The 12,500-nt window shown below is 44.8% G+C and overlaps 2 protein-coding genes and 1 pseudogene across 8 annotated transcripts in view; 1 reads left to right on the forward strand and 2 right to left on the reverse strand.

Annotated features, from left to right (window-relative positions):
• LOC138030316 (vesicular glutamate transporter 2-like) overlaps positions 1 to 12,500 on the forward strand; it is a 117,347-nt gene that overhangs the window by 88,628 nt on the left and 16,219 nt on the right. Inside the window, exon 1 of one of the 4 annotated variants that reach the window (XM_068878232.1) lies at positions 1,840 to 1,992. The exons of the other annotated variants lie outside the window; for them this stretch is intronic. The gene's annotated coding sequence lies outside the window, so the exon portion shown is untranslated. Of the gene's footprint in view, positions 1 to 1,839; positions 1,993 to 12,500 lie in introns of those variants that run through there. 4 annotated transcript variants of the gene reach the window in all.
• The window catches only part of LOC138030317 (uncharacterized), an 18,499-nt gene that overhangs the window by 3,502 nt on the left and 2,497 nt on the right, over positions 1 to 12,500 (reverse strand). The window contains exons 2-3 of one of the 4 annotated variants that reach the window (XM_068878236.1): positions 2,250 to 2,401; positions 560 to 660 (exon numbers count right to left, since the gene is read on the reverse strand). In XM_068878236.1, the coding sequence (XP_068734337.1) occupies positions 560 to 629 (70 nt within the window). In that variant the 5' untranslated portion in view covers positions 630 to 660; positions 2,250 to 2,401. Of the gene's footprint in view, positions 1 to 559; positions 661 to 731; positions 856 to 1,460; positions 1,630 to 2,249; positions 2,402 to 12,500 lie in introns of those variants that run through there. The other 3 variants (XM_068878234.1, XM_068878237.1, XM_068878235.1) reach the window with 3 other exon arrangements.
• Positions 7,163 to 12,500, reverse strand: part of LOC138030318 (uncharacterized) — a 6,565-nt pseudogene continuing 1,227 nt past the window's right edge.

A 12,500-nucleotide genomic window follows, 5' to 3' on the forward strand; every position in this document is an offset into this window, starting at 1 on the left:
CTATAAGTGCCATTTGGCGCTATCGGGGCTGAAAGAGTTAAACGGAGACAGTTTTTTCACGCTGTTAGCTTAACCCTTTAAGCCCCGAGGGGTTCCCCATTGACGAGTAAAATCGTCTGGCGTTAGACAGAGTAAAATCTATAAGTGCCATTTGGCACTATCGGGGCTGAAAGGGTTAAGAGAAAGTAATGCCACTCAATTGACTATAAAGGGCAAATCCTTTTCTGCTCGCCAATGCAATGCAATACCGTAAAAAATAGAGTGTGAAACTTTCACACACTTGTAACACAGGTAAAACCTATTTCCCAACGGGGACGAGAGAACCAGTGACTTTTTTCTAAAATTAAGTAAATGCTTTCTACCTCCAGTTATGTGCATAAATATTTCTCACCTATAGTTCTTTTCTTTAGTCTTTCGTCGCAGTCACAATGGAATTGTCATTAAGGGACAATGAATGAACTGCTAAGGGGTAATGCTGTGTTTATGTTTAGTTCTCCTTTAAGCTTAATTCCAAGTTTCCTTTTAACAAAATGAGAACTTAATGCTTTATTGAACTTACGTCCTAGAGTAACTTTGAGGAGAAGCATACAACAGGTCGCAAAAACTTTGGTTCCGTGGAGAACAGGCATTCTGCTTTCAATCCAATAAATATACGTCAATCTGAAAACAAGAAGGATGTTCATTTTCGTAAAGGTCTCAAAGTTTGAAAAGGTCCTAAACTCAGATGCTACCGTAGTTTCACCGATGCTTCAAGGTTGTAAGTGTCCCTCTCTTGACCATAGGCAACTCAATGCCGAATGAACTGAATCCTTATAGAGGCGGCCGTGTTAAACACACCTGTGCGAAGTCCGTGCGATGTGTGTAGTAATTCTATCTATTTAACACACCAAATATGGGAAGCTGTGAAGCAGCTACTCGTCAATAACAATTCAACACGGGTACTAAGATGCTTAGATGCAATCCCACTTTAAATTCCTCGCGTAAATTGCGATAACAGCGCTGTGTCTTAAATAAACAACTCATTGAATTTTTATTCCTCTGATAACGTAGGAAATTTTGATGATGAAGTATGCTGGATTGGTAGTCAAGGAGTTGAGTATGTACTTATAGATTGCGCAAGAGACAAGCTGACATAAATCTAATTTTTAACGCTTTACGCGTATTTTGATTGGTTAATTCGGAAGTGTATAAAACAAGTACTATTCAGCTTCAAGTAGCCCCGCGAAGAAAAACAAATTGCTTCCCATATCGACAATGTTTTTGGTCCCGTTGTTACTTAACTTGCGCGGTAAAAAATAAGGCAATTAGTCGCCATGATTTCGGTGAAACTGATGAGTGTCTTTCAACACTTCGATGAATAACTTTGACCTGCTTTTTCGAGAGGGAAAAGGTTGTGGTGTCCGCTTGCTGTGCGATCTCTTTCTACTCTCACTCCTATCCCTCCCCCAAACTGTTCATACCTCGGTTCGACTTCCTTCGTGTGATTCATCACCTGGTCAATCGCGGAAAGCATCGTGTTTAAGGTAATCTAAATTCGCTTAGCTTCTAACGTGATATACTTTGCAACCTTTGGTCATTAGCGATAAAGCTGTCAAGACTTTGGAGCTCTTCTTTTTCAAAACCCAGCTTGCAATGAATTAAATTGTCACTGGTTGTCCGAAAGGTAATGTGTAGTTTGAACTCTCCCCATGGGTCAAATGTCGAGTGCTCGAGCACACTCGCGCTTGATTCGAAACAAGTACTCTTTAGATTTAACTTATCAGCAACTATGTGCCACCCAGAAACAGCCGAGTGAAATAACACGGGTTGTCTCGCATCGGACTTTTGTGCTGGAGGTCGAATTCCGGCCGGACGAAGACTCAGGGTCTCAAACAACTAAGTGGAAAGTGCTGCCTTTCGAATTACATTTGCAAATGGTTTTTCTTTAAGTATAAGGATGACAAGTGGTAGTCCCCGTCTCAAGACGTCAAAGAACACACAAATCGCAAAGAGGTGAGCTCGAACGTGACTTCACCTACCCCGCCACAGTAATTGCCGCAGTAGTTGTAGATAAAGACTTAATAACTGAGTGTTTTCCTTTTCTTTATCTACGCAATGGTTTTCTCTAATATTAACCCAAGTCCATATAAGATTTGAAAGGTAAGAAATGAACTAGAAATTGTTTCACGAACCGCTCAGTCAGCCGGTCATGTGCGGAAGTCTTTGTAGGTCATAGTTTGTTAATTCGGTCTTGTTTAGGTGAAACTTACCGCTATTCCTATCTGTGAACTAATGTAATCGGTTCGCCAAAGTGATGTCTTCTCGTTTCTCTTTTTGTTACTGCTGCAGCCGTTGCTGTTATGTGGGATGTGTCGGGGGACGGGCTCATAGCCTTTTATATCATTGGTCAGCTCTGTGGGAACTGAAATTTAAACTTAAATTTAGGGATCAATCGTGAAAGGTAAAACCTCACTGTCTTTGTGTACTTGTGAATTACAGTGTTTTGAAAATGTCGGAAAGACTGGGAGGTCCCGTACCTGTGGATGTTTACTTTCTATCCCAACATCGTGTCGGCAAAAAGGTATTTTTGAAGACGGCAGCGGCATTACGACAAGAAGACGCCAAGTTTAACATGAATTTCTTTAGAAATAGTTCGATTGAATCGTAGTTTCGGCGATTTCACTGAATCCGCGTTGGTATGTTGACAGGAAGTGCAAATGGGCTTACGACGTCCAAGCCCCCAACCACACCCCCAAATCCACCCACCACTTGGAAGTTTTTGTTGATATTCGACTGAAAACAAACCCACACGCATCTGTCTCTTGCTTATGTAAGCTACTTTTTCTATGCGAATTTGATCTCATTGTGGTAAATAACCAATATAAAAAAATTCCCAAACAAGTCTTGCGTGAAAATTTCCGCGTAGCAACATTACTGATCTCTTCCGCGTTTTGGCATCAGAGACATCTTCTGAAGGTCTTATTATAATGCCATTTACCGTCTTTCAAGACAAATACAGGAAGCGTAAAGTTGATTAACATTTCTGCCCGGATTTCTAAGAATGACTGGGTTCTTCCGGTCAGGATTGTTATTTTTTACACTTAAGAGCCTTTTACAATGAAACCAGGGGAAAATAGCCAAAACACCTTGTCTTCTTATGTTGAATTTTCACTGTAAGTGATGACTACATGGGTCCGCGAAGTTATACACAGTTGTTGTTCTGCTCTGTTGTGTATCATTGGCCCTGAAAAGCCCCTATGGGAACTCGTTAGTTAAGTGTGTATGTATATCAGTATCAACGATAAAAGAATATCAGTATGTTAAGTAAGACACGTCAGTTTGTCTACCGTACACCGGGAGATTCGTCCTAAAATTAGATGCACTCACGACATTATGAGAATTATAAAACAAGTTTCGCACTTTCGTCATTGCATTTAATGTAGTTGTAAAAGAACAGTAGTCTAGTATTAGTAGGATTTATATGTAAGCCAAGAAATGATAAGTAGTGTCAAAGTGCTGCCTTTTCCAGCGGCGAGGCTTGCATATGGTGCTTAAAGCAGGAAGTGGGAATAAATATTAAGACAATTACCATTCGACAAACCTCCAGCAACACCCCCAAATCCGCCCCCTTGTTCGCCAAGTGTTCAGGCTCATCTCTTTTAATAAAAGCAGTTCCGATCCTGTCTGAAAAACGATGCCACACTGACTAAGCATTCCGTCTAAGACTGTTTCAGCGACTACAGCACGTCTTATTTGAAATAGATCCTTCTAGCAGCTGCAGAAGCTGTCCCGTTACTGTTATCCTGTTACTTTCAAAATTTAGTCAAGGCATTTGGGCCTTATATTCTCTGACACAACATAATGCAGTTTGCGTTTTCCGTGTGCACGGAAAATGAAACCAATTTATTACCAAAAGAACCATTATTTTCGAGTAATATTCCGAACGACGTTGAAGCAGGTCAATCTCGCTCCGTCTGTAACTGTCTCCATCTTAACAAACCAATAAAGTTCATTCCTATTAATTATACTCAAACATTCGTAATTTAATGTGAAGGATAAAAGCTCACAAGTAGAATTTAGAGTTTCCTCAACATGCCCGCTAGACTGTTCGTAAGGTTAAGAAAACCGGTTTGTGAACGTGTTGGATGCCCGGGGAGGGGGGTACTGCCATATATGGGTTATATAGGTATGTGCCGCCGTGAAGGGTATGGTTTTCAAGCAGTTTACTCTAGCATAGGGTATATAAATCAGAGCGTTTGGGTCTAGAATAGGGTATCATTTTTCACGAAACTGACCAGTCGGTTGAAGATTTTATCAAGACTAAGGAAACCAGAAATTCCCGCTCCAAAATATAAAAACATCGAGTCGGCAAAGTTTAAGTTTACGCAACTCAGCCTCAACAGTGTCGATAAATGGCTATCATGAAACTCTTTTGGATATTATTAACTGTCAAGTATCGGTATTTAGACGGAAATCGGTGGGAGTTTATTCTAGTATAGGGTAGCAAAATTCAGCTGAACTGGTATAGGCTAAGGGTTCCAGGGTCCCAGCGGCACATCACCACCCAGAAATTCCCCCCCCCCCCCCCACCCGGGGTTGGATGCGGTTGTCGAAGGATCTTAAAGGCAGCGCAACATACCATCTCACTTTAATAATAGTAGTGCGATATTTATAGAGCGCTATTTACCAAAGGTTTAAAAACCTCCTTGCATCAATAAATTTATAATAACTAAGCATGACCCTGGCAGTAAAAATACAGCGGATGTTATCATTGAAACCGCATCGTAAGACAAGTAATAACCAAAGGCAGTGCGGCGACCGAGCCGAAGGAGTGTTGGAAGTCTTATCAGACGTGTATTATAATGTTACAGCCATAGTTTTGGGCAGTTTAAGCAGTGTCTGCATCGTAAGATAATTTTAAAAGCCATGTCTTGAACTTGCATCTGAAGGACGAAAAGAAATGATTTTTAAGTGTACAGAAGAAAAAATCGAACTTATAGCAATAGCGAATCTGTTTGTTTGCAAAAGGATGCAAGCCGATATTTTGTCAAAGAAAAATCTAGAACTAAGCTTGCTGAATATTGTAGCTCTTCATTCTAAACCCAAATGAGCCCTCGGCCTTTAGTACCTTCCTTTTCAGTATCTGAAAAACTCACACTGGACGTTTCTTTTGACCGAAAAAACTAACAACAAACGTTTGACTGTTGACCTCAGTCTCAATTCGCTGTTGTGATTTTACGGGCAAATTAAACGGAGATATGAAGGAGATTATTTCAGTGAGGGCCGAGGCGGTTATTTTCAGTTCTTCGCCCCGTTGGATATCAGATTTACTAAAAGCCAGGAGGTAAAGAAAACATAAACAAAGAAGAAGAAAAGTTATAGGAATCTATAAACAAATATGATCCGATTAAAAAGCAAATTGGAATATACGGTTAAATCTTTGCTAGACTGGAGACCAGGTGGAGCCAAGAGCTGCCAAAATGGCAAGCCTTTTCGTTAAAGGGGCTAGGTCACGCTATTTTAGGTAATTTTGTTTAATTTTGTTAATTATGAGCTCTAAACGTCAAATTGGCAGAGCAAGAGTCTTTCATTTTCAAAATCACGGCCACATAACAAGTGAGCATGATTTTCCAGCCTTGTAAATGACATTTTAATATAGACTGACGTAATTTTGAAAAAGGGTGGTCCTACGTTTTTCAAATTTACCCAAATTCAATCCATTTCAATCCTCTCCAGTTTTGTCCACCCGTGTCCCTTCTTGGCTTCCCTGCGTTTTGTTAGAGATCTTCTATAGTTTTGAATAGTTATTTTGATATTTTAGTTAATTCTATGACCATTCGATCAGTGCTGAAATTGCCTAAAATTGCGTGACCTAGCCCCTTTAAAGAAGAAAAAAAATAATGAGGTATCAGCAAAACCTTCGAGACGTTTCCAAAGTGTCGGGATTTGTTATAAGCAGTAAAGTTCCCTGCTAGCAGAGTCTCTTTTCTTTTGCGTTCGCTGGGCTACGGGAAAAGACACCTCTGCCATGGGTCGAAATCGCCCTACTGGCATGTACGGCGATTACCCGAATTTCATGTTGTGTGGGCTCAATGAACAACAGCGGAATTACTGGAAAGGAATGCGTGGGACACATCGGACTCAAATCACAGTCAGCAAACGTATCATGGGGCATGCAGTTTGAAGTATACTGACACGAAGTATATACCCGTCCAAGGTTGTGGACGTCGGTTACATCAGAGTTTCAACCCATACACCTTTTTCCAAATTTGTTTTTATTCAAATTAGCCCTGGATACCTCGTTCTTAAAGTGCCCCTGTGATCAAAAAAACCACTTCCTTTTTTCCTTCAGATTTTGAAAATGTGTTTGCTTAACACCTGACTGGCAAAATTTTGAGCTTTGATTTTTATCCAAAGGCCGTTTACTTTGAGTGTAAGTTTTAGATTTCACGGTCCACCATTACTCAAGTTCAAAACTGACCGATTGGACCTCAGACGGTTGGATCCAGGGAAAAGTGACGTCAGAGGCTCACTAGCTTAAAATTTCAGCGTGTGAACGCAGCTTATTATATATGCAAAGCGTGAGTTTAAAACTCTGAAAGCCCAAAACCCCCATGCTGCATATTAATTCTGCGGCGTACGCACGTATTGCATTCTTAAACTAGTGAGCCTTTGACGTCATTTTCTACTCGATCCAGCTCTCTCAAGAACATAATGTTAGTAATGGCGGACCATTAAATAGGAAAATTACAGTTAAAATAAACAGGTGTCTTTTTGAAATCAAGGCTTAAAACGTGGGTCACTTAGTGGTTTGTTAACGTAGTTTTGAAATCCAAAGAAAAATATGAGTTGATTTTTTGGTCACAGGGGCACTTTAAGCTTAAAATTTAAAAGAGTGTTTTGCCTTGAACGAGGCATCAAGGTCTAATTTGAATAAAAACAAAAGAATATATAAATGGCGGCCATTTTGGAAAAACGTGTATGGTAGAGGTCTCTTTTCGCGTACTCGTCAGCCCAGCGAACGCAAAAGAAAAGAGACCTCTGCTACCAGGGAAGCAGTAAAGATGAACCGTTGAATTATGAAACGGGATATTGCAACGTTGCTAGCAGTATTGAATTCAGAAGCGCCAGTGAGTTGAGCCGAAACTCCGAGCGAGAGAACACGTTTATTCACCGAAGGCAAGATGCAAATACAACCCAAACTAAGCAGGCAAAAGTGGTAACAAAGGCACCAAGCTAATTATGCGCGAACTGTGACAATGAGGTAACTAAGCGTGCATGCAAAGCGAAACAATAACCCGAACTAAACGACGGCGTGAACAATGGGTTACGCTATGTGACCTAGTGGCGGGAATTACACAACAATGCGAAATATGGCGTGACTTCTTCTTTCTTCTCCTCGCTAAGGTAGATGAGTAATAAATACGAAATAAAACTAGGCTGGGAATTGATAGTACACAAGCAGTTACAAATAGCTAACATTGTCCTTAATATGTAATGTAGTCCTTGAGGTAAGCCGGACGACGAGTTGAACGGCTTGACCGGCGTGGGCCAGGTGAGGAGGTAGGCTCCGGGATATGGGCATCAATGTCAACAGTCATGCTTCCACTCGGGGGAGGGGAAGACTCGGGCACATGATGAATGTCAGGCTGAGGATCTGGTGGGGTAGCGAGCTCGCTAGGAACTACAGCAGGAGCCGGACTCGGAGTGCTCTGAGGTGTAAGGAGGGGAGTGGGTTCCTCGTCAACGTGCTCAGAGGTGAGAGGCTCTTCGTCGGTATCTTCAGGGTAGGAAGCGGAGCTGTAATGACGAGAGAGGTTAGACGTGGTCTCTGTTAGGTCAGGAACACGATAACATTCGGACAGCTTGACGCGATAGGAGGTAGAACGCAGCTGTGAACCGGTGAACTTGCGTACGTTGCACCATAGGCCATCCACGGAGACCACAAGATACCGATTGCGGGCACTGGTCTTGGAGCCATCAGATTTAATGTACACCAAATCGCCTACTTGAACGGGCGTGGCCGGGCGAGGGCAACAGCCTGGGGCTTTGGATCTCTCACTTGTGGGGTGGTTACGGAGCCGCAACGACTGCTGTTGTCGAACAACTTGGAGGTCGGAAAAAGGGATCTGTGCGTTAGTGAATTGATCGCGTTGAAGCCACATCTCGCGGGCAGACAATCCTCTGTTGCGGATACGGGTGTTGAGATTGGCTGTCGCCACAGCTAAGGAAAGAGGACTGATTGTACCACCCTCAGGACAAACACGTAGAAGCTCATCACCAAGTTCTGCGATGCATTTCTCTGCCAGAGGATTCTTGTTCGGGTTTTTGACTCGGCCGACTTCCACGGCAAAGCCATACTGCTTAAGGATTTCATCGTCACCTAAAGAAGCAAAGCCAGGAGCGGGATCTACCCTTATGACGGAAGGGGGGCCAGACAGAGGTCGCAGCTCAAGGTACAAACGGAGGAGACCAGAGCGAATGGATTCACGACGTTCGTTATCCAACAAGCAGGCTGCAGTGAAGGACGTGGACGTCTCGCGGACGACAAGTACTAGCTGACGGTAGCGCTTTATGATGTCTGCAGCGAAGGAAATACCAAAGCCGTCGGGGGGATCAGAGGTTGATTGTTCAATGAGGCTGGATGGAACTTTCTTCAGGGAAGAGCATTGGTGGCAACACTGGGAGCACCGATCCAGGGCTTTGTCCAAATCTAAAGCGAAGAAATAACGCTGTGAAACCAGTTTCATCTGGTGACGGGAGGGGTGGTCCAGCTTCACGTGTAAGGCAGCAAGGAAGCCATCAACAACAGAGCGTGGAATGACAATACATTCGCGGGGCGCAGCGAAAGGTTCATCGCGTTTTACGACGAGTAGGCCGTCACGGGAAATGGAGACCAGGTTCAGGTAACGCTTGACATCTTTAATGTTTGTCAGCTTCTTTGACGGGCGAGTGCCCTGCTTAAGATGAGAGTGGACACGTCTCAAATCCGGGCACTCTAGTTGCGATTGGAGCCAGGCGGAACGGCTTGTGAAAGGAAGGGACGTCTTCCCCGATAGCACATCATGAACAGAAATGGGACGCACAGCTAGGTCTTCAGCTTCGAATACAAATGAACAAACTTGGCAGCGAGGGTCGTCGCAAGCTGGTGCGTTACGACTAGCAAAGTCAGAGGGCAGGTTGGCAGAACCAGCCAAATGGAGCAGTGTGATTTGGTAACGGCTAACAGATGATAAAAACGAAGTCACTCGGGGACTGGAGGAGAACTGTCCACGGCAGAGCTTGTCAAAGGCCTGGACACACGGCTTGCTGTCAGTCAGTACATAAGTCTTAGACTTTGATTGAATTATATAAGGGGCAAAATGCTTGACAGCAGCGGCAATAGACAATGCCTCTATTTCACATGGTAACCAGGAGGCTTGATGCTTTTTAAATTTGGCACTGAAGTATCCGGCAAGGTGGAGCTTCTGGTCACGAAGCACATAAAGAGTGGCGCCGAGGCCATTCATCTTGACGGACCATCGGTTGCGATCCAAAGTTGATCATCAGGCTTGGGGAGTGTGATGGATCTGTTAGACGTGAGTGCTTCTTGACAGGAGCGAAAACACACTAGGAGCTCATCAGACCAAGAGATGGTGTCTTGAGATTGACGACCAGCCGTAAGCGACTCGAGAGGAGCGAGGAGTTTAGCAGCTCCACTAAGGACCCGACCAAGCATTTTGTATGAGCCAACAAAAGCACGGAGACTGCGTACATTCTTGGGTGGCTCACAAGAAGCAAGAGCAGCTACACGATGGGGAGAAGCGCGGATCGAGCCCTGGGACCATATCCAACCGAGAATGGTGGTAGAAGCTGGGCAGATTATGGTTTTCGCAGGTGAGAGGCGAAGGTTGCAGCGATCGAGAGCCGAGAGGACTTTTCGCCAGTTTAAAAGGAGCTCTTGATGGGAGTTACCACCACAATACAAGTCGTCGGCAGTCTTAGCGACACACCCTTCCTGAAGGAGATCACCCAGGACGCGGCACATTAGCTCCTCGAGGGCCGTTTCGGAACCGGGGATTCCCATTGCGCAACGCGTGTAGACACGAACGCCTTTAAAGGGTGTAACCACGCCACAATACTTCATGGAGTTCTTTGCAAGTGGGATTTGGTAGAACGACTGAGACAAATCAGAGACTACAATGTACTTCCAGCAAGCAATCTTGAGAAGAGTGGAGTCCACGTCCGGCATTAGTGAGGGCTGGGGCTTGCTATAGCGGCCCACGTCAGTAAAGGCTGTGACTAAGCGAAAACCGCCATTCCTCTTCTTCACCAAGAAGGATGGATTCAAGTATTCCACCACAACGTTTAAATCTTCTGGTCGACTAAAAATGCCTTGAGCCTCAAGTTCGTCAAATTTGGTTTGAAGCAGGTCGAGTTGGTCGCGAGAGTACTGTGGGACACGCCCTTTTCGCTGGGGAGGCTCGACAGGGCCCATATTCACAACCCCTTCAATCGGCCCGGCAGCTCCATTGTAACCAGGAATACGGGGATCGAAAACCAATTGGAATTCCTTCAGTAGCGAAATGAACGCGGCTTTCTCAGCAGGGGACAACAAACCGTCAGGGTCTACATGTACGGACTCGACGGAAGAAGAGGGAGGAGTAGTAGACTTGGGGCACGGCTCTGCAGCTTGGGTTGAGGAGGGCTCTATGGAAGACTCCAGAACAGTTAGACGTGCTTGGCATAAATGGTCGTTCTTGCGGATTAGTAGGGGCTCCTCGGTATTGTTGAGAAGTCTCAGTTTACCACCAATGGACTGGACAATGTCGGGATGAGGCCAGGTGTGAGCAGGTTTGAGGTGACTAGAAGAGACCGAATCCATACGGGGCTCAATGGCAAGTGTAGCATCTTTAAGTAGCACTGAGGAGGTGTCAATTTCCAGGAACTCACCCGGCCAGACGGTTGTGTTAGTATTCGGGGCGCGAAGGAGGTGGCAAGCTCTGACAGCGTAGTGGGTCTGAGGACTTTAAGAACAACCATAAGACGCCACGTCACACCCAGCGATGATGATCTCACGCTTAGCGGGGCGGACTGCAATGTCATTGGAAGCCATGAAGGGTGTTCCAGCAAGTATGTCAACATCAAGATTCTCGACAACGAGAGCTTCCAAAGTAAGAGGTCTGCCTTGACGAATCAGCGGAAGGCGGGTCTCACCAACAACAGTTAACGGGTTGCGCCCGTCGGCCTGCAAAGCAGTCTGGGAGCTTTTAGTTATCTTAGCACCAATATGCTTGGCTAAAGAAGCTCTCATCATATTAGTTTCTGCGCCGGTGTCTATTGTAAGGCGTAAAGGGTGATGACCATAAAAAGCGTGAAGGAATGGAGACTGGGAGACGTTTACGCGACGAGTGGCAGGGGGTGTCATAGTAGGTAGGACTCTGGAGGGACAATGCTGCATATCTGCGAATTCTTCAAAACCCGGAGGGCTAGTCAGATCAGGATAGTGCTGGTAATCATAACTGCTCTCCTCTAATTCAATGCCGGCCACTTGGCGAATCTTGGACATGAAGAGACGATCAGGCTCGGGCAGAAACTTGCAACCGCTGAGAAAATGTGACCGAAAATCTGCTGGCGAAGAGGACAAGACTTGACAGCTCGAGGTTTAGGCAGTAGCCTGCGTCGTGTGGGAACAAATGAGCGATGATCAGTCGGGGGCGCAGAGCGTAGAACCTTTGATTCATCACTGGTGTGGAGCTCGTCGAGTAACGACTCGAGAGCTTGAGAGATTTCAGGTTTCACAGAGGCCAACGTCCTACTACGTAATTCGGTTCCATAACGTTGTTTCACAAGTCGTGGAAGGTTGGGATGGAGTAGGCGTAGCCAAGTGAGAACAATAAAATTTTCGAGGGATGGAGATAGTTCTTCGTCAGCGTCCGGGATCTCGCCATAATGAGTGATTCCGCTGGATCTGGTGAGTAGGTTGTCCTCAATAAAGGCCATTAAGATTTGGAATAAATCCTCAGGACGCTGTTCAGGCTTCAAAGAAATGTTCGCGAGGTCCAAGAAACGGGAGCCAGTTAACTGCAAGCCATAATGCTGTCGGATCGATTGCCAAACGCCGCTAATTGATGTAGAATTCTTGACGATTGAGTTCCGAGAAATGATAGGGGCGTAATTGGCAATTTGGCCGAGCATCATTTCTAAATGTGTTACTTTTTGAGCAGCAGTCCTTCTTCTCGCCGTTGGAACAGATTCAGGATCGTTGGAGAAACCACGTAGGGGTGTAGCGTTTGTTTTTTTACCCCACGATGATCCATCAGTAAGAAAGTCTGCGAAGTTCGGATCGAGGGACAAGATGTACTTTAGATTGTTTTCCCAGGCTTCGATCGAAGTAATAGTTTCATTCGAAGAAAGCGACCACTGTTTCGGCGCTCTGTGTGAAGTCATCACTACGGTTCACGAATTCTGGCTTGATTGCTCAGAGAGGCGGCTAAAATCGAAGAACAGCTTTGATGTTCTTTCCGTGGGTTCTTTGAAAA

Source organism: Montipora capricornis, chromosome 13 (assembly GCF_036669925.1).
Source record: "Montipora capricornis isolate CH-2021 chromosome 13, ASM3666992v2, whole genome shotgun sequence".
In the NCBI taxonomy this organism is placed as follows: Eukaryota; Metazoa; Cnidaria; class Anthozoa; order Scleractinia; family Acroporidae; genus Montipora; species Montipora capricornis.